Below are 19,469 nucleotides of genomic sequence, written 5' to 3' on the forward strand. Positions count from 1 at the left end.
CTGGCAGCCCGGTGCCATCAGGTCTGTCTCCTCCATCTCCATCTCGAGAGAGCAGAAAACGCAGCAGCACCAACCATGCAGCACTAGAGCCGTTGCTGGAATCTTCCTCGCTGGAGAGGAGCAGCCCCGGCACAGAAAGTGAGGCAACATCAGGGTCATCAGACAGCAGCTCCCCAGACCCTGAGGACGGCAGCCGTCCTAAAAGTCCTGGACCTGACCATAGGCAAAGCCGCTCTCACCAGCAACATTGGGCCCTGAATCGAACTGTCGGGTCGAGGAGTCGCCGAGACAGAAACCACAGGACAGGACCACGGGCTGAGAGGCCCAGGCACAGGGGGACACCATCAGAGGCATCCCCCCTACGCAACCGCTCTCGCCAGCAAGGTCTGGCCCCAAATCCACCTGTCCGGTTGAGGAGTCGCCGAGACAGGAGCCACAGGACAGGACCAAGTGCTGAGAGGCCCAGGCGCGGGGGGACACCATCAGAGACATCCCCCCGATGCAGCCGCTCCCGCCAGCAAGGTCCGGCCCCAAATCCACCTGTCCGGTTGAGGAGTCGCCGTGACGGGGGCCGCAGGACAGGATCAGGTGCTGAGAGGCCCAGGTGTAGGGAGACATCATCAGGGACATCCCCCAGATGCAGCCGCTCCCGCCAGCAAGGTCTGGCCCCAAATCCACCTGTCCGGTCGAGGAGTCGCCGTGACGGGGGCCGCAGGACAGGACCAAGGGCTGAGAGGCCCAGGCAGAGGGAGACATCATCAGGGACATCCACCAGGAGCAACCGCTCCCGCCAGCGACGTCGTGCCTCAACTCAGACCTCGAAAAGCAGCATGTAGTGTCATCTTTTCTTTCTAGTCCTCCTGTTCTCTGCCAAAAGTGAAGGTGAGGAAGGTCAATACAGGGACCTTGAGATTTGCAGGTCTCTGAGAAAAGCATATTAGCTCTTGACATTGCTATTGGCAGGAAAGAAATCTGTGCTAAATACCTGGATTTCTATGTCACCATGTATTAAGTGAAAAGTCACTTAAGGGTGTGGCTAATTAAAAAAGGACACTTGTTCCTGCCTTTAGACTCAAACCTCAGATGTTTCCCCACTGCTTCCCCTTGATAGGGAACCACTCCTTAATGGGCTTGGATACATTTAGGGAGACACCAAGAGCAAGGAGGCTCTTAGGGAAGCTGTCTTTGAAAAGGACATGTGCTGTGTTGCTATCCTTGAACAATCTGATTTCAGGAAAGCCAAAAGGAAGAAGAAAGAAGAGAGCGAGACATTGCCTCAAGTGTCTGAAGACATGGATCGCGATATTGCTGCTGACTTAAGAGACTTGTTTGGACTTTCAAAGAACAAACCAGAAAAAACAGAGGACTATTGCTGCTGATTTAAAAGACTTGTTTGGACTTTCAAAGAACAAACCAGAAAAAACGGAGGACTATTGCTGCTGATTTAAGAGACTTGTTTGGACTTTCAAAGAACAAACCAGAAAAAACGGAGGACTATTGCTGCTGATTTAAAAGACTTGTTTGGACTTTCAAAGAACAAACCAGAAAAAACGGAGGACTATTGCTGCTGATTTAAAAGACTTGTTTGGACTTTCAAAGAACAAACCAGAAAAAACGGAGGACTATTGCTGCTGATTTAAAAGACTTGTTTGGACTTTCAAAGAACAAACCAGAAAAAACGGAGGACATACTCTGGGACAAAGAGGATGCGCAGGACTCTGTCCCAGCTGACCATCTGGGACCCTCTGCCTGCGAACGACGTAGCTCAGGAGTCGAGCGCTTTCACTTTTCCTTCTTTGGAGACACGCAGGAGTCGGGCATGAACGAAGGTTATAAAACCATAATTTTGCTTAACATTATACCATTTTACTATCCCTAAGATCTTAGGTACTATGATCTTTTCCTTTTTCCGAGTGGCTGCTGTTTTCTGCCTCGCTGCGTCTTTGCTCTCTCCTTCGGTCGCTCCCGTGTTGCAATTGTTGGAGCTGCTGGTGCCTGCGCGCTCTTCCCGGGGTCGCGTTCGGGGCTGCGCGGGCCGGGCCGGGCCGGGCCGGGCCGCGCCGCTCAGTTCTCCGTGCGTCGCCTCCTCTGGTCGCAGCTTCGCTGCCGCTGCCAGGCGCTGCACCCACGTCTCGGCCGGGCCCCCGAGCGACGACTCCCCCGTGCCCTGCTCCAGCGCGCGTCTCGGCCGGACGCGGCTCCGTTCCACCGCCACCGCCGCCAGCCGCCGCCTGCGCGCCGCCCCTCTCGGCCGGGCGTTCCCGGGGCTCGCTCCACCACGCACTGTGCGGGACCGGGCAGGCACCGCCGGGTCCCGCCGCTCCTCGCTCCGCCACCGACACCGCGGCTCGCTTGGCTCCGCCCGCACGCGGGAACTGCCTCGCTGCTGCTCGCAGAGCGCTCGGTGCACGTGGCCTGGGCCGCACGGTCCCTGCGCCACGCTTCCCTTCGCCAGGACACAGCTGACACTGCTCAACAGTCTCGGTAATTAAATAATATTCACGAAAATATTCTTCCATCGGCATATATTTTGACTCCAATATTAACTGTGTCCAAACGGTTTTCCAAAAGCCCTTGGTAATAATTAAATCCCAAAAAACATAGAAAAAGTTCTTAAACAACCATGCCAGGAAGTGTTTCAGTTCTTTTTGAGCTTGAATTCAGCTAAAATTTACAAATCGTTGTTCAAGAATCATTTTAAGTTTAATGTCCATATGCGGCTCTGAGAACCAAGAGTCTTCCCACGGTTCCTCCATAGTTTAGATATGGAATAGCAAAGCAAAACCAAGAAGAGGAATCCAAAGTTTCCAGGGTTTACTCATACAAATCAGTCGCTTAGGGATCGGGGATCGTTCTGCTCACAATTCTCCACCATTATGTTGCAGTGGGGATACTGCAACATGCGTATATCAAACCAGGAGTCCAGTGGAAAGGAAGTATATATGGACAGACAGATTCTTGATAGCTGTTTCAGAGATGTTTATTTCCCCAGCCGCACGGCCGGGGCTCTGCCCAGGAACTGTTCCAGTCACGGACCGAGGGTCCTTCTGCCCGCGCAGGGAACACAAACCAACCAATGGGAACGAGGCTGAGCAGGGGCAGGGAAACCCCGTGTCTGTGCCCTCAGGGCCCCTCTGCCGGGGCTGCACGGCGGGGGAGGGACCCCAACAATTTCTACTTGCCAGGCTTGTGGTAGATTAACGAGAGGTAACTCGTGCTTGCATCTCAGGAGTTTTGAAAGGCGTGCTTTGAGAAGGCAGTGGGGTTTTTGCAGAGTGGTGAAAAAGCTTGTTGTCATCCCCTAAATTTCTCAAACAGGGAAAAAGGGGACACACCAGTCACGGCAAGTTTCACAGAACCCGACAAGATTTCAAAGAAAATGTGTGTTAACGTAGAGTGAAGAGCAAAACCCTGGAGCTGACCCCAAGATTCAAGAACATTTTATTAGCTACTGAATTCTGTTCTTGGACCTTTAGAAAATGGAAACTGAATGACACATGATCATTGGCGAGTCCTAACCTCAGATAAAATGAGGCCTTGTGAAATTAAGATGAAACAATATTAAATCAAGCCACAGTCATGTAGGAAAGAAAAGAAACTGTGTGAAGCTGTCCAAAAGATTAAAAAACCCAATGCAACAACACAAGGCAACAAGCCTCCGCCCCACCCCCCCCGCCCCTTCTGCTGAATTCAGAAGGTAGGTAGTGTCTTCTGAATGCAGCAATAGGGGTTTAAGAATACGTAGGGGATCCCTAGAACAACGTGGAAAATACTGGAGCAGAGATTTAGCTCAGAAAATCTGAGGGGAGAAGATTCTGTCCTCCTCAAATCTGCCTTCTCCAAGAGAAGTATTTCACTTGAAAGGAGGGAGTTTTCCTGGCAAGTAGAGGAATAATCTGGTTTTGGCTTTTTTTCTTTTTTGGTGCTGTTATTGCAGAGCCTTACATACTTGGACTAATAAAACTGGTAAAAGCCACATGGCAAGAGGATCCACGTTTCCAAGACAGTAGTTCCGAGGGTGATGATGAGCCCAAGACATCAGAAATTGGAAAGGACCAAGAAATGCAAGTTCCATTTGTATTTGTTGTCTCCTTGGTTGTAGTAGTTGGATGCTGTGGGTCTATTAAGAGCAGCACTCAGGAAACGGGAAAGGGACATTGCACACCTCTGAGCGGTGAAAGTCACCCTGGAAAACCTTTTGTGCTGCACAGAGTCAAAACTCCCAGCAGCCCATTTGGTGTGAAGTTGAATATGAAAAGAGAGAAGTGGAACACAAGAAATTAACTGGGTCGTTTTGGTTTGACCACAACCAAACGGAGTTTGGCCAAAAGCCAAAGACACAGTCAGTTTTCTTTTAAAAAGCGGGGTTTTTGATAGAAGGCTGTATTTGGTTACTGTGGAGTAAAGCTCTTCAAGGCTGACCATTTCTCTGAAGCGCTACAGCTTCAACTCGCGTTCATGGAATTTTATAGTGCCTTTTAGGATGCTAAAATCCCTTTGTACTTGTCTAGGTTTCTTTCTTTACCCCACACGGAAAGTGCTAGAGTTTTCCTCTTCTCCAAAGATGATGAATGCCCAAGAGGTACAACGGAACTGATTCCCCCCTTTTGTATTTTTTTCCTTTTAAACTCTTACTGGAATTCAGTGAGGAAAAAATGCTGCCCGCTTATGAATGTTTTGTAGTCAACATTTGCCATCCTTACTCGGGGTCTCAAAAAAAATTACAAGTAAAAATTACAAGTGCTCACTAAAATATTTACGTATTAATATATTATTTTAATATTATACAAATTGATATTTATCAGGCCTTCACTACATCACAACAACCCTCAGAGCAGATAGCATTTAATTTTCTCTAGTCAGGTGAATTACTTCTGCTGCTGTTTTTGAAGGGGTATCTGAAGCCTTCTCTTCCTATGAGCTCCTATAGAATAAAGTCTCACCTTTTTGCAGTAAGAGCTCCATAATTTCTGTATGTCCCATCTGTGCAGCCAGGGCAAGGGGTGTGACCCCATGTCCACTGCGGGGGTCAGGATCTGCTCCAGAATCCAGGAGAAGCTGCACCAGAGCCTTCCTGCCCAGTCTGGCTGCCTCATGCAGAGCAGTTCTCTCATGGACACAGCGCAAATTCACTCTGGCACCAGATCGTAGCAACAAGGAGGCAATGTCATAGGAATCAAGTTTAATTGCTGTAGGACAACAAGCAAGGAATCAGACAGGATGCTATTCACTGCTATTCTGTGCACAATGGTTGCTGTTACATGGCAGCCCAGGAAAGCTGTTCCTGGCAGTGCTATTTATACAAGGAGAAATGCCACCCTACATTGAAGGGTTTAACTCATCAACAAGTCTCTTCTTTGCTTCCAGGACAGCACTAAGTATACAAATGAATAATTTCATGGGAATCTCTTTTTCTCTCTGTACATTTTTTCTCTGTTGCATTTGGTAATGGAACAAAGCTCTCCTTGCCACTAGATGGAGACCACATCCAGGGCCTTGGTGCTCAGGAGCTGCCACCAGACTCTGTTTAATCTCCGTAAGAGTCACCATAATGTGAAACAAAGCTCATACTGACTGTTTCATATGCTGCCTTAGCTTAAGAAGCCTGAACTCTTAAGTCAGTGAGGATCTTAAAAGAGAAATTTGCATTAGCTCCAGTGGGTGGAATGATTAGGCAATACCCTTCCCTCCTTCTCCCTTTGATCTTCCAGGCTGTGCAGGATAGAGAGTGTCCTTCAGCAGGACAGATTAGGCTGAGCAGCTTCATGTGCCACAGCTGCTTGAACACCAGTGACAGCATTCTGTGATAGAAACTGTGATGTCCCATTATCTGTAACCTGCACAGCTGCTTTAGATAAATCCCATGCATCCCCTTCTTGGGGGATGGTGCATTTTCATGTCGTGCACTTCAAAAGTATCTAGGAGTTCCCTACATTTTTTTTAAGCAGATGGCCCTGACTTGAAGCTGCAGCCATTTCACAAGGATGGACTGAGGGTCCTACAGATGATTGGTAGGCTTTTTTCTCCTCCTTTTTGAAAAAGAAAACACCCTTCCAATACAGAAAAATGTATAAATCCAAGAAACTTAAGAGTGTTCCTTTAGAATTCAGATAATGAGAACACACTTTACTTTTTTCAGTTAGATTCAGTAAGAATGAAGGCATCATAACCCAGACTGAGGGAAGCAGAAGAAATGAACACAGAACACTTCTGGAAAACATTTTGGGAAAATATGGTTCTTTTACAAATCAAGAATTACAGTTCTTGTGCATGATCAAATTAAAGTGGCATTCACACAAAGAGTGTGGGTATGAGACTATACTAGGACTATACTAGGTATGGGGTCTTATTCCTAAATTACAAAATATTAAAGAGAAGCAAACAGAGAATGTCAGCCTGTCTCCTTCACTTGTCATCTCTGGACTAATGCCAGCAATGTCTAAATAGGGACTATTTAGAGACTTTGCACTCTATATACTGCAGATACATGAGGCTGGTTAGCTACAATTTTTGAAAATTAAAGCAATTGCCTTGGGTTTTGGAGAAAGGGAGGCTGACGCAATGAAGGAGATACCATGTGGACAGAGAATATCAATGTTTTATGCCTGCAGACATGAAGAGCAGTGATAGCATGAAGAAGCAGAAGGACTTGTTACCTGGCATCACTGCAGAAATGATGCCAACAAAACAGAGGATGACACTCTGCACTTCATGGAGAAAGCTAATTATCATGTGAGAAAAACAGACAGGGACAGACACATTCAGTGCTGAGATTAACAACTTTTTTTCTCCTTATAGCAAAATATTTTAGGCATTGAAGTCAAATATGTCGCACTGAAACCTAAAATGTGTAACTATATTCTCACCTCATTCCCTCACCTCTCCACCCCTAAAACCAGTATTCACCTATAACTAAAGGAGAATCTCCCTCTTCATTTTTAACATTGGGATTGCAGCCATTGAGCAGGAGAAAGTGGACATTGTCCACAAAACAGTTTCTTACTGCCACCAAAAGAGGTGTTTCCCCTTTGAGAGTGGTCTGTTCCCACGTAATGTCACGGGAGGCTGAAATACAGAAAAGCAGAACACATTTGAAGTTGGATGATTCATCAAACTTTGCTTTGTAAAACTTTTTGGTGGAAAACTAGAAGGACTTTGTACCTTGTAAAGTTATTTCAAGGATGTTCTTATTTAGCTGTGCTGCAGCTTCATGCACAGGAAGCCAGCCTTGCTGATCTGCTTCTTCAAAAGCAGAACTGTGCCTCACCAATTTCTTCAAGGCCTCCTCTTGGCCTATTATATTTTAACACAGACACATATCCCATTACTCATCACAAGACAAAATTCAGGCAACTAATACACTGAGTGCCATTTATCCCACCAGTGTATCTTGCTCATTTTAAAAGAAAGGCCTGGAGTTCTCCCTTAATTTCAGGAGACGAAGCACTGGAATTTCTGAAGGGGGTAACACTTGAACCCATCCCACTTCCATGATCCTATCTAATAAGTTAGCTTTTGGATGTCTTGGTTTTAGTTTCCATACTCCTCCCAAGACTATATAAAGAAAAACTGCCCTTAAATCAGGTGATCAAATCAAATGTAGGCATTGCTCAGCCATTCCTGGGATATAGGCTTAGAGTGGTGTATTTGTACTTAACTGTCCGAATTGCTGCAATGATCTGCCCATGTTCTTTGCTTGCAGTATACTGGAAACTGCATAAACAGGACAAGAATAAAATGAGAAGTGAAAATTCATGTGAAGTTCAGGATATAATTATACCTTAAATACTCAGATTTACAAGACATGTTAGATTTCTCTAAGTTACATTGGTTTGGTGAGGGTTTTAAACATTGAAACACTTTTTTTGTTGGTCTTTTCCTGACACAATAAATACTGAATTTTTCACACAAAGGCCAACAATTAAATGCTAAAATGAGGGGAAGGTCCCATACCAGTCTAATTTTACATCACCTCCTTATCTTTTTCATAAAGCCTTATACTAATTAAATATTGATGTAAAACATCATCTGAAAGTTTCATACATCCCATGTTTTCAAGGAAACAGGTACACTTTTCAGGGTACCAGTGCTTTCCAGTATCCATGAGACAAGGTCAGCACAATACAACATATGTAGTTACAAAGGAAAATAAGGTCTACTAAATGCTTACAATAATGACCAGAAAACACCCCAAATAGAAAGAATAACTTATTACCTTTCAATCTCTGTTGCACTGCCACTTGTTTCAATTTTATACCTATCTTGTAAGCTTTCCTGAATAGCTCGTTGGGTAGGGATTTCCTCATCAGAATCGCCATCAATCATATACACAGAAGTATTCATGGCAAATCAGCACAACATGGATCACTTTTGTAGGGAAACACTGCTTTTTAATTAGAAGCAGATGTTAAATCTTCAGGTTAGATCTGGAGTAATAGAAATAGCAATCACTGTGTCAGTGTAAAGAGAAATGAAAAGCAGTTAAATAAATGACTATGCTATTATATGCTTAAGCAGTCATGCTGTTCTTGGCATACTCATGATCTCAGATGTTCTGTTAGGCTCAAACCACTCATCTGTTTTACCTCATCAAAGCTTCCACTTCTGTCTTTCAAAAGAGTTGGCCTGAAAAAACAAAACAAAACAAAACTACAGGGCAATGTAAAAAAAAAAAAAAAAGTAAAACTGGAAGCAAATAAATACCATGGCAAAACAAATGAGCACAGGAAATTTAAGGAAGTTGTCAACATGCCAACTACAAAGCTTGGAATAATTCTAGAAACATCTTAAAGTTGGGCAGCAGTAATTCACAGCAAACCTGCGTCATTTAATTTGTTACCTGATCCACCTAATGTGATTACAAGGCCTTGCTCTGGAATTGCACATGTAGCAAACAAGAGAAATATATCAGCAACATATACAGCAAGAAACTGTTAGTAATTGATTATACTATGGCTCAGTGAGTACATAAACATCTTAAATCTAGACGACATTTTTTTCCTAAAGATACTACTAATTTTCCTATGAATTGAGAAAATACACTGGGTTTCTTCACCTGAAAGAGGGAAGACCTCAGCCTTTGAAGAAGTGATTATTAAGTTGAAAGTGACATTTTCAGGATTGCAAACAACCTCTGCAGAGCCCATGTCCATTAATAGCTCACTATAAATACCTGATCATAAGATACTCTGGGACTTTCTCCACGTTTCTTTCACACACGTCAGTTATGTTTAATAATCTGACCTAACAGGTGGTGCCAGCAAAAGAAGGAATTTAAAGTCCAGTTTTCTTGCAACAATGCTTTTGATTTTTGAAATAAGAATTTCATCAGAACTATAGCAGTAAGTACTACACTGTGAAAAGAAAATTCTTTAGTGCTGTCCTAGGAAAGCAAACTGAAGGTGGTGTTAAGAGCTTGCTTAAGAGTGAGACAGCAGAAAAACTAAAACAATAAAAGTAAATATGAACAAGCAAATAAAAATCAAACAAAAACTCTATTAAAATTATTACAGGTTTCTGATTCCTTAATCACAATTTGCACTAATATAAATAAAAAAGCAAGTGAAAAATAAACATAAAGTTTTTAAAGGGAAAAGCAGTTTCAGAAAGCCAGACTTACACTGGTCTAACACCCAAAAAGCAGGGAAATGGGGGACACAGATGCCCAGTTGTAATAGTGATGGTAGGATGGAGTGGGACCTTTATGTGCTTCACTTATTCCTACTGTATTTTATGGAGGGATCCATACACAGAACTGGTGATGGCTGTATCTGAATGCAAGGTGGAAACAGTTCTTGGCTAGAGGAGATCAGGAAAGAATGCTCCAGTAATTTTTAAAAACTATTTTTAAAGAAAACAAAAGTGCAGAATCAAGTTTATTACCTGTAATGTTTTTGTCAGCACAGGCTACTTTCATTTTCCATGAAAATATGTTTTGTGATATTCAACTAATGCACAAAATGGATGTTCACACTTTAATAATATTCCCAAGGGCTAAAATCCCAGCTGTATTGCTTACAGATTGTAAAGATGGTCATAATAACAATACATACTCAATTAAGTCAAAAGCTTGAGGGTCAGAAAGTATTTGTATGACCTCTTACAATACAAAAACCTCCAGATGTTTCTTTTACACACTAAGTTCCACTTCCTCTGTAAGCCAACAAAGAGAACAAGATGTTGTGAAGTCTGTATGTGAACTGTCCACAGTCAGTCATCCAGCTGGCACAGCAAGGCTACGCCTCTCTTGATCCAGTGCTGCACTGGCTGGTCCGTGTTGAGCTTCAAAGCAATGACGAAGTTGGTGGAATGCCCAGTAGTGGATAAGACCCCTTTGCGCTCACTTGTCTTGTAGAGTGGGCAAACATAGGCATTAGACTCCTTTATGTCCGATTTTACAGCTTCAAAAAAACCCAAAATAATGCATTACATTCAGCAGATCGATTTGGCAGAAACATAATCTACATGCAAACGTTAAGTATTTACAGTAACACCTTTACAGGTAAATAAAAATGCAAAATGGCTTTGCAAGCAATAGAACAAAATTACCTGGTTTTCTTCTTGTGTTTTCTTGTGTGGTTTGTTTGGTTCTTAAACCCAACTAATTTAGCTACAATTTGTGTTCAGGACTCGATGCCTTCCTGTGATACTACCAGCTTTGCATTACTTCAACACACAGTAAAATCTGAATAGTTACCTAGTTAATACATAGCTTATGCATGAGTTTTTCATAGCTCTACAACAATTCTGGTCCAGTTGCCAGAGAACCTCACTGCAATTCAAGTCATGTGATATCCAAGGACAGAACTCTGCAGGAACTCTTTGTATGCCCAGACTGCTTACATGGAACTTGTACAAAGCCTAAAATCATGCAGGTCTGAACAAATTCATCCAACCTCAAGAGAAGGCTCTAGCAGAAAAAGTAGCAAATTTTAATACTGCCTATTTGCTGACACCTAGGTTGCAACAGTTACAGTAGTAAGTCCTGATTTTGCGCATAAATAAAAACAGGGATTTAGTCCTCGCAATCAAAGAAAACAGGAGTTGTGAAAATTATTTTCCTAGTAGGAAAGACAGCTATCATAGAGCTACATATAACCTGAGCAAACCCTGCTACATCACACGAGGTAAAACACTCAGTCTCTGTAAGTCAGTCAAAAGTACTCCTCAGGGATCTTCAGTAAGAAAAGGAAACCACTGTTGCGCTTTCTTGTTGAATAGCTCAGACATCAGAGAAATCATACTCACTTGGCTTTATCCAAATGATAGGCATGGCATCAAAGAGCACTTTGGGATACTGCTCAGTTAACATTCCCCTGGAGAGAGAAAGCAACAAAGCAATTGTTTGTGGCTTGAGGGGTCTGGTGGGTGTTTTTTGGTTGCTACTTGCTTGCTCGTTTGGCTTTTCTTGCCCATTTTCCATGCATGAAAGAGGACTTAATTTGGTGTGTTATTCCAGTAATATGAAAAGTATCAGTTAAAGTATTTAAACCAGTCTTGTTTGAGCACTGAAAAAAACTTTCCAGAACCACAATAAAACACTTGGCTACTGACTTGGCCCTGTCCCAGCGAGCTCCGTCTAAAAATAATCCGTGGATGTAAACACCATCTTCTGGTGCAGTATCAGCAGTATCCTGAGGAATAACCTGCAAGAAATAAGTGTTCCACATCATTAAACTTTCACAGCTCTTTTGCTTTTTGAGCTATTATGCCAATTGCCAATTTTCATATCAATCCAAACTGAGAATAATACAGTAACCCTTCCTTTCAGTGCTACTTTTAAACATATCTGTAGAGACAGCAGACTTCTCTGGGTTTGTTAATCACCTTTCTTGTAAGTTATAAAAAGAGGCTTTAATCACACAGGAAAATATACACTGGATAGGCTGTTTTCTTGAGCGGAGCTCTGTGTCCAGTGATAGAATTAATCACTTCAAGAATACCTCTTCTACAGATGTTTTTTTTAGTCCTGCCAGCCTTACCAAATAATTAATTGCATGTCTGCAGACTGCAGTCAGTTGCAAAATGAACTTTTCAGTTAGGATTTACTTACTACATCTCACCACATCAGGAGTCATATTAATAAAATACTAATTCATAACTTGTCCATACCTCAAATTCATATCCTAGAAGGTCAATAGGGATCCTGTGCTTCCTAGCATAGTTTTGCATGGCTCCAGTTAGGAAAGCTTGAGTAAAATAGAATCCCGACAGCCAAAAAACTGCAGGCTTCCCTAATTCATACCAATCCTAGAGAGAGGAAAGCAAAACATTGAATAATCAGAAAGACAGGAATCCCATACTCTTTGACTATTTTCTACATAATTGTACTCAGAAAATCTAAACAAAGCCTATCACTCCTTTCGCAATAAAGAAAAATGATATGGAAAAGTAGATTAAATAATTGGCAGCCCTGCCACTAGTACGTTACCTGTAAAAACTTCAGCCTTGCTAGCAAATCTACAACATAGCTCCCTAAAGGTTTTAGACTTGGGTATGAATGCTGTGCCCACTTCTCAGGAACTTTTCCAACAAGGAGACTTCCAGACAGAGCCTCCAGGTCAGCATCCATAACAACCAGTCCTTTAATGGCTTTCTTCAGGTTAATTAGAGTAATGTGAATAGTTCGGATTAAACTAGAATTAAAAAACAAAACAATTTTCACACATTTTGCCCCATTTGTTAAACATTACAATGTCATTGGAAAGAAATAAAAGAAGTGGATTTTGGAGGCATCTACAGTACTTTTACAGGTCTATATACCTCTATAGATATATGCACAATAAGCCATGTCTGTAAAGTCATGGATTTGTGCATTTGTGCAGATTTATTTAAGACTAGGAACAGTAATAAATTCTTTTGTTATCTCTGATATCCTCTGAATTGTTTGGCAAGAGGATAAATTTGGAACTCCAAATGTATCCACCATATACTAGATGAAGGAAAAAGGTTTAGATTGCAAAAGAAGAGGTGGGTAGGGTCTGCAATAAGGATAACTTGGAAACTTATGGCCAGAGAGCATTTGGGAGAAAATTAAGTAGCAGATGTGAAGAGACAAATGGAAAAGAAGGAGGACACAGAAAAACCAGAAAAAGGAATGGAGAGGCAGGCGAAGATAAGAAAGAAAATTAGAAAACAAAGTCAAAAAAGAGACTGAGGACCCAAGGAGAAAAATAAATGCAATTCTAGGTTTGTAGTCTTAGGAGAATAATTGTGAAAATGAGGCATAAGGAAAAAAGGCATAAGAAAAAGGGGGAAAAAACTAAAAACGTCAAACAGAGCACATATGAGACAATAAAGAAATACACAGAAATATGTCTATCATGGAAAAGCTTTCATAAAGTATAACTGTGCATGTATCACAGTTTCTAACCCTATTACTCTATAGACCAGAAATACAAATAAATAAAATAAAATTGAAGATAAAGATTGTGAAAGGGAAAATGAAGTTAAAAGAAAAAGCATATAAAATATTGTTTGCATTCTCTTTTCCCAGTACTTCCTCATACTCCCTTCTTTTATCTTTCAGTTAATTTTGCTACTTCATTTTCCCTGACATCTATCCTACACTCTGACTGTCTACAAGGAGCAATGGTGCTTGGACTGCAGATATCACTGCAGGCAATTAGAAGGGAACAAAAAAACTATTTCACACAACACAGGGCTTAGACAATATGATTTGTAGGAAATTTTTCTTTATAAATGGAATGATTTCTGGTACATTTAATAAAATAGAACATTCTTACTTGTTAAATCTTTCCATTTCTTGCACCAGCACAGTGTTCATACTTTCTTCATATCTCACAGGATATTTAATTAGGCAACTTTCAATGTCAAAATCCTTTGGAAGCTGGAAATGAAAACACGTTCAGAAATCATTCCATAGATCATTATGATTTTACATTAAAGGTATGCAAATGTAAAGATTTTTAGAGCAATAGATACCACTAAACTTTCTGATTAGTATCTTATCAATACAGTGTTCAGTAGTTCAATCTAAATAAAAGTTACGGGGGTTTTAATGTTCATCTTTTAGAAAAAAAAGAGAATTTTTAATATAATGAAAAGTTATAAATATGCTTCAATTTATTAATTTTAAATTTGTTCATGTGAACAAATGAACTGTTCTTTCAAGTTCTTTTTGCTCTGTTTTCTCTCCTTCTCCTGTCTTCTGCCTATTTAATAAAACTTCTTTCAACTGAAATATAGCTGTGGTCTGTTACAGCCACACCAGTTCTTACTTTCACATTGCACTAAATTCCTTCCAGAATGCTTTTCTTTCAACATGAAATCTACTTTACACTGACTCTAGTTAAGGAATTTACAAGATTCAAGTTAAGGAATTTCTACTTTGTAAAAAGAGAAATTGAAGTCATTTGTATAATACAATACCTTGCTGAGAATATCATCTGCAATTGCATAAAGAGTGCTGTCACCACCCCCAGAAGTTCCCTGAGTGCCTCCTCCTTGTGTTAAAAGCAGAGATTCAAAGAGGGTCTTAGTTTGCTGAAGATCTTTTGCAATAGCCACATTTTCATGCAAGCCAAATACCTCTGGGTGCTGAGTAAAGGGAAGATTCTAGGACAAAATAAAAAAGAAGTCTGTGTGACATTAAGCAGCAGGAATCTGATCCAAGGTTTCTTTAAGAAGTCGAGTGAAAAACTACCACTGACTTCAACTGCAGGTGAGTGAGGACCTTAGTGGCAGGTATCTGCAGCCAGAATTACTGCTGATTGAGCCACCACCTCTCATACAGAAAGCCATTTCCAAGGAATTCTCAATTGTCTATGCTACATGTCCTCCAATCTATTTATTAATCCCCTCTCAGAAACATTCTAGATCATAGCAAGGATCATACAAAGATGTCAGGCAGGAACCTGAGCACACAATTTAATGTGCTGCAAAACTGCCTTTTTAAGGCAGAGAAGCCTTTAAGGATTGCTTTCTTAGCACATCATCGAAACAGTGCAAAATCTCGTTGCTACTTTTCACCTTAATAAACTCAATGTACTCCTCATATGTGCCTTTGGGTGGAGCATAGTAGTTGCCACTGGGAGAAAAAGTGTAACGAGGATTTTCAATTATATCTGGGTTATAGAAGTCATCCAGCATTGTCAGCAGCAAACGTCTGTCCCAGTCATCTGTCACTCGACCTCCATAGTTACACTCCCCAGTTAGATAAGAGACAGCTTCAAAAGGAACGTGGCTGTACTCATTGATGAATAACTGAAACAGAAATATGAGCAATTCTAGAGACTTGCAACATCTGCAGAACAACAGTGTGACCTAACAGACTGAAACGCTGGAAGCTGTAGAGTGTGTAAGCTGCAGTTTTTGGAGTTTTCTCCCTAGCTGTTGGAAATTCAAATTCTGAAATCTTATTTTCAGGTTAAATTATTGTTTAAAATCAAGAGGAATTAATAGTAAAAGCCTCTTATGAATATCAAAATTACTCAGTCATCCAAGTCATTCTTGATTTATTTACAAGTGGATGGTTTATCCAGTTTAAGCTTTGTAGATGGACACTTTTCTGCACCAGAAATAAACATGCATTTCACTTAATTTATCTTTTAATCTTCAGTACCCTCCAATTTCTTTCATTAACTTCTTGGTAACTTTCCAATCTTCAGCCTCAACTTCTGTCATTCAGTTTTAACTCTCCTGACTTTTCTACACAGTACCTAGAATAGGTTCAGGGTCAAGTAGTGTTCAGCATTTCATCTCAGGGAAGGAGAATAGTCTGAGGTTCTGTTAACTACCAGTACACATGTAAAAAATATTTCATCCTACTAACCACCCTAATAGGTGACTGTCATTAACATGGTGCTACTTAGTGAGTAGAGCAACAGTGAGCTCTTGTACACAACTAATTTAACTTTTATAATACTCACATACGTTCATTATATTCCATATGTCTGTAAAAATCTGATTTTTTTGCGTCATTTGTAATTTTGAAAATATTTATAATATGATTGACATTCCTTGCCTTTACAGCTGAAGTCCTGAATATCTATGAACACTGAAAGTAACTTCACAGTATTGCTCCTTGTGACTCCCAGCTGTGCTTGGCAAGATCAGAGTTTAGGAGGTAATCAATGATTTTACCTGCAGCTGTCTGATACTGATTCGCAAGTCAGACTCATTAAATCCATAGGGTATATTCCAACCAAGGGGCCCAAACTTCCTTCTCTCCTGAACAAGAGCATGAAAAAAACAAACTCCGAAGAGCAGTTTCTCCCATATCTTTGAGAAAAGCAAAAGAGAAAAGCATTATTAACTAGTCTATAAGCTCATGGTAGTGTGTAAGCTGTGCAGAGAGCACCTTTGGATTACCACGCTCCATCCAGGTATAAATCCAGGCCACCACTAAGTACCTTGTGGCTTTTGCCTTGGGAACAAGTGCACACACAGGGCCACATATGCAAGTACATTTAACCAGTTCCTCAAGTACCATGATGTTCTTTCCTGTATAGGACAACTGACTTCATAAGAATTCCAATAGCACCAGGTATTTATTTTTAAGGTTCATTAGACAAACACACAGTACAAATGTATTTTTGATGCAAGTCCTTAGGTGCAGTCACACCTATGCATACTGATAACTCATATCTCTGATCCCACTGTTTTTCACTTCCTTCACAGGTAATGATTAGCTAAGTGGTTCACCAGGGATCAATAAGATGTATGGGCACTGCAGTACTTGGTCCCTGGTAGCAAGAAAAGGTCTCCTCAGTGCTTATCACCTCAATAATGACAGACATGCCCTTGTCATCAATGTTCAGAGTCCATGTACATTGTGTACTATGTGTGTGTAACATGTAAGTGATTTAATAAAGCCTAAGAAACCATTTTAAATACTGCTACATTAAATTACCTGGCAGAGGTAACTCTTAACTAACTAACTTTATCACTGTAAAACCTAATTGCCAAAACCATAGTAAAAATTTTAGTTTGCAATTATTCACTGGACAGAAATCAATATATCTGTGGATAAAAAACCCCAAACCCCAAAAACTTCTCAAGAGATAAGCACATTACCAGCTCCTTTCCAGGGCATCCAGCAAAGAATTCAGGATCAGAAATAGGATCAGAAAGAAATGACTGCAGCAGGTTTAACCGGAGACCAGTAGGAGGTTCATTTGTCATCTTCACCCCATTCTGCAGAATGGTTACTGGAAACTACAAATAAAAAATAGCAAAACTGCATTCAGAAAGCATGGAACAGATTCTATATTAAAAAGATATTATTGTTCTGTTTTACATAAACAATTATCTGCAAAAAATTACATTTTAAAGATCAACAGCTTATAAAAAATTCTCCAAGGCATCAAGAAACTAAGACTCTGCTGTAAATAACAAACCTGTATTTTAGAATGTTTTATTGGTGTTCAACACTTCACAAATAAAACGCAAGATTAAATTTTTGAATTTGTGTGAGAGCAAAAAAACCTTCTTAATCATATATGCTGACAGAGTGCAGCTCCACTGAGTAGTACACAAAACACTGAACATCACAGTATCAAAATATTACAAAGGAAGCTTGATATTATCATGTTTGTAATTATTTTTTAAATTTCCTTTTTTGGTTAAATTATCTCTTCAAAGCCTCATTACATTTCAGAGAAGTTTTGTATTATCAGCTCATTCAGGTATATAAAAATTCCCTAAAAATGCCATCAACTTTCCCTAAACAGAGATTATTGGGCAATACATATACCTTTGGTGAAGGGTAACTTGTAAGCCAAAGTCTGAATTCTGGGTGACATTTTTCACTGTTAAGCTCCTCACATATTTTCTCCAGCATTGGCATCCAGGAGACAGCTAAATGACAATTTTGTAAACAAACCCAGGTTCCTTCTTCCATTCCTGTTTGAATCATTTTTGTAGCTATTGGTCCTTGTCCTTGTCCTAATGAGATGGACTGAAACTTATCTCCTACCATCTCTCTGTCATTTGCCAATTTCAGGAGGCCTTGAACCGAAAGCACAAGATTCTTCATTAAAAAGAAGTTATGTCAGAAAAAAAATATTGAAAAGCTTCTATTACTATTTTGTTTACATGCACATACAAATTCCCATTTTTAAGGGGCACAGAATTCTACCACTCTGACATAATGCACTCAAATTTACTTGCAGAAGTGCAAAATAATCCTCATTGTGCATTGAAGGGGAATTTCAGGCCTGTAAATTGAAAAGCTGTGCTACATTTCTGTTCTCTCTTTCTATGTATACTTACTAGACATGGGATCTGCTCCTGGAGACAGCACAAATATTAAAGGGACTGTAGCAGTTGAATCTAAGTAACTTTTTGCTAGATCAAAAGGCGGTGGCTCTACAAATTTCTTTCCCAGTTTCTCAGTAACAAATGTTGTTATGGCTGGACCAATCTGGTAAAAAAAAGGCAAATACAAACCGTTAACATAGACATAACTGCAAATCTGACACCATCTTTTATGCCAAATTCCTAAAGCTACAGACACTTCTCTGATACCCAGAGATTTGAGTCTTGCAGAATGATCCAGAAGCAAAGGTTTCACCTCTTGTTGACACCTCCCCCCTTAATTTTTCCTTACAATAGGAATAATAATGTTTTTAGAAAATAAAGAATAATGTACTTCAAATAACATTAAGACTTTGATTCAGGCTTTTCCTGATGTGGAGGACAAGCATATTCTCCCTTAGAAAATATTAATGTAATTATTTTTAATTAATTCTAGAGAGCAATTGCAACATGCCTAAAATTCTAACGCTGATAGTTCATAAAGAAAATGCAATACAATTTGTTTGTTAAGTGCACCAAAGACAGAATTTGTTAAAAGTTCATCTTGGTTGTTGGAATCAACACACTTTATCTCTTTTTGCCTTAAAAATCCTTTGTATGAAAGCACATGGTAGTAGGTACCCTATGTATTTTTTTCAGGCTAATATGTCCTGTTCTCAAGAATACTGGATGCACCAGGGAACAACCTGGCCACAAACAAATACTTCAAAAAAACTACAAAAATTAGAATCCTCCAAAAGGTTCATTAAATCACATCAGAAAAAGAGATTTCAGCTGATGCTTGTGGTGTTTGTATTGGTTACTTGAAAAATAAGAATAGCATTTACTTTCTTAATAAATATGATGAAGAACAGATGACTTACTGGAACAGGCAGTGCAAACTATGCTACAAGGCATGGCAGTCTACAAACACTCCATAATGGATCATTTTACCTTGTCTGGTCTTAAGCACCGAAGAACTATAATCTTCTGTAATTCAGTTAATGTATCATTCAACTCTGCTGGTAGTGGAAAGTTGTGAGGCTCTTTGCTATCATACATTTTTTGCCATTCACCTATATTTTCAGAGACATGACTCCTAGAGAAAAAAACCACAAGTACTATAAATACCTGGAGTCTTTTCTTTTACATTTATCAAAGGCAAACTACACTGTATTGTCATTTAAGCCACCTCATATCTATATCAGAAA

The 19,469-nt window shown here is 40.3% G+C and overlaps 2 protein-coding genes across 6 annotated transcripts in view; both read right to left on the reverse strand.

Moving 5' to 3' along the window:
- Positions 1-786: 786 nt before the first annotated feature.
- Positions 787-9,148, reverse strand: LOC309577134 (ankyrin repeat and SOCS box protein 14-like). 5 transcript variants are annotated; one of them, XM_082288917.1, is made up of 8 exons: positions 9,056-9,148; positions 8,586-8,625; positions 8,216-8,426; positions 7,658-7,713; positions 7,162-7,293; positions 6,907-7,065; positions 4,944-5,189; positions 787-867 (listed from the first exon to the last, which is right to left on the reverse strand). In XM_082288917.1, exons 3-8 carry the CDS (start codon positions 8,341-8,343, stop codon positions 839-841), a joined length of 750 nt encoding a protein of 249 aa, XP_082145043.1. In that variant the 5' UTR covers positions 8,344-8,426; positions 8,586-8,625; positions 9,056-9,148; the 3' UTR covers positions 787-838. The 5 variants fall into 5 exon arrangements, with proteins under 5 accessions (XP_082145043.1, XP_082145040.1, XP_082145041.1 ...); XM_082288914.1 differs by lacking the exon at positions 787-867 and adding an exon at positions 3,128-3,301; XM_082288918.1 differs by lacking the exon at positions 787-867 and adding an exon at positions 3,207-3,309.
- Positions 9,149-10,103: 955 nt separating this feature from the next.
- The window catches only part of DNAH12 (dynein axonemal heavy chain 12), a 57,835-nt gene continuing 48,469 nt past the window's right edge, over positions 10,104-19,469 (reverse strand). The window contains exons 61-73 of the mRNA XM_082288749.1: positions 19,213-19,357; positions 18,235-18,385; positions 17,717-17,970; positions 17,038-17,178; positions 16,105-16,242; positions 14,992-15,225; positions 14,392-14,577; positions 13,746-13,849; positions 12,431-12,635; positions 12,112-12,249; positions 11,554-11,645; positions 11,248-11,315; positions 10,104-10,400 (exon numbers count right to left, since the gene is read on the reverse strand). Of these exons, the coding sequence (XP_082144875.1) occupies positions 10,210-10,400; positions 11,248-11,315; positions 11,554-11,645; positions 12,112-12,249; positions 12,431-12,635; positions 13,746-13,849; positions 14,392-14,577; positions 14,992-15,225; positions 16,105-16,242; positions 17,038-17,178; positions 17,717-17,970; positions 18,235-18,385; positions 19,213-19,357 (2,047 nt within the window). The 3' untranslated portion in view covers positions 10,104-10,209. The remainder of the gene's footprint in view (positions 10,401-11,247; positions 11,316-11,553; positions 11,646-12,111; positions 12,250-12,430; positions 12,636-13,745; positions 13,850-14,391; positions 14,578-14,991; positions 15,226-16,104; positions 16,243-17,037; positions 17,179-17,716; positions 17,971-18,234; positions 18,386-19,212; positions 19,358-19,469) is intronic.

The sequence above is a fragment of the Coloeus monedula genome (genome assembly GCF_965178545.1).
Source record: "Coloeus monedula genome assembly, chromosome: 11".
Classification (NCBI taxonomy): domain Eukaryota; kingdom Metazoa; phylum Chordata; class Aves; order Passeriformes; family Corvidae; genus Coloeus; species Coloeus monedula.

Bases quoted from the DNA above. Each gene is read 5' to 3' on its own strand.
- LOC309577134 (XM_082288914.1), bottom strand. From the start codon at position 8,343: ATGAATACTTCTGTGTATATGATTGATGGCGATTCTGATGAGGAAATC. The intron at 7,714-8,215 runs GTAATAAGTTAT...CTGTTTATGCAG, and splicing joins AGTGCAACAGAGATTGAAAG to TTTCCAGTATACTGCAAGCA. The intron at 3,302-4,943 runs GTGAGACTTTAT...TGAGAAATTTAG, and splicing joins GGAGCTCTTACTGCAAAAAG to GGGATGACAACAAGCTTTTT.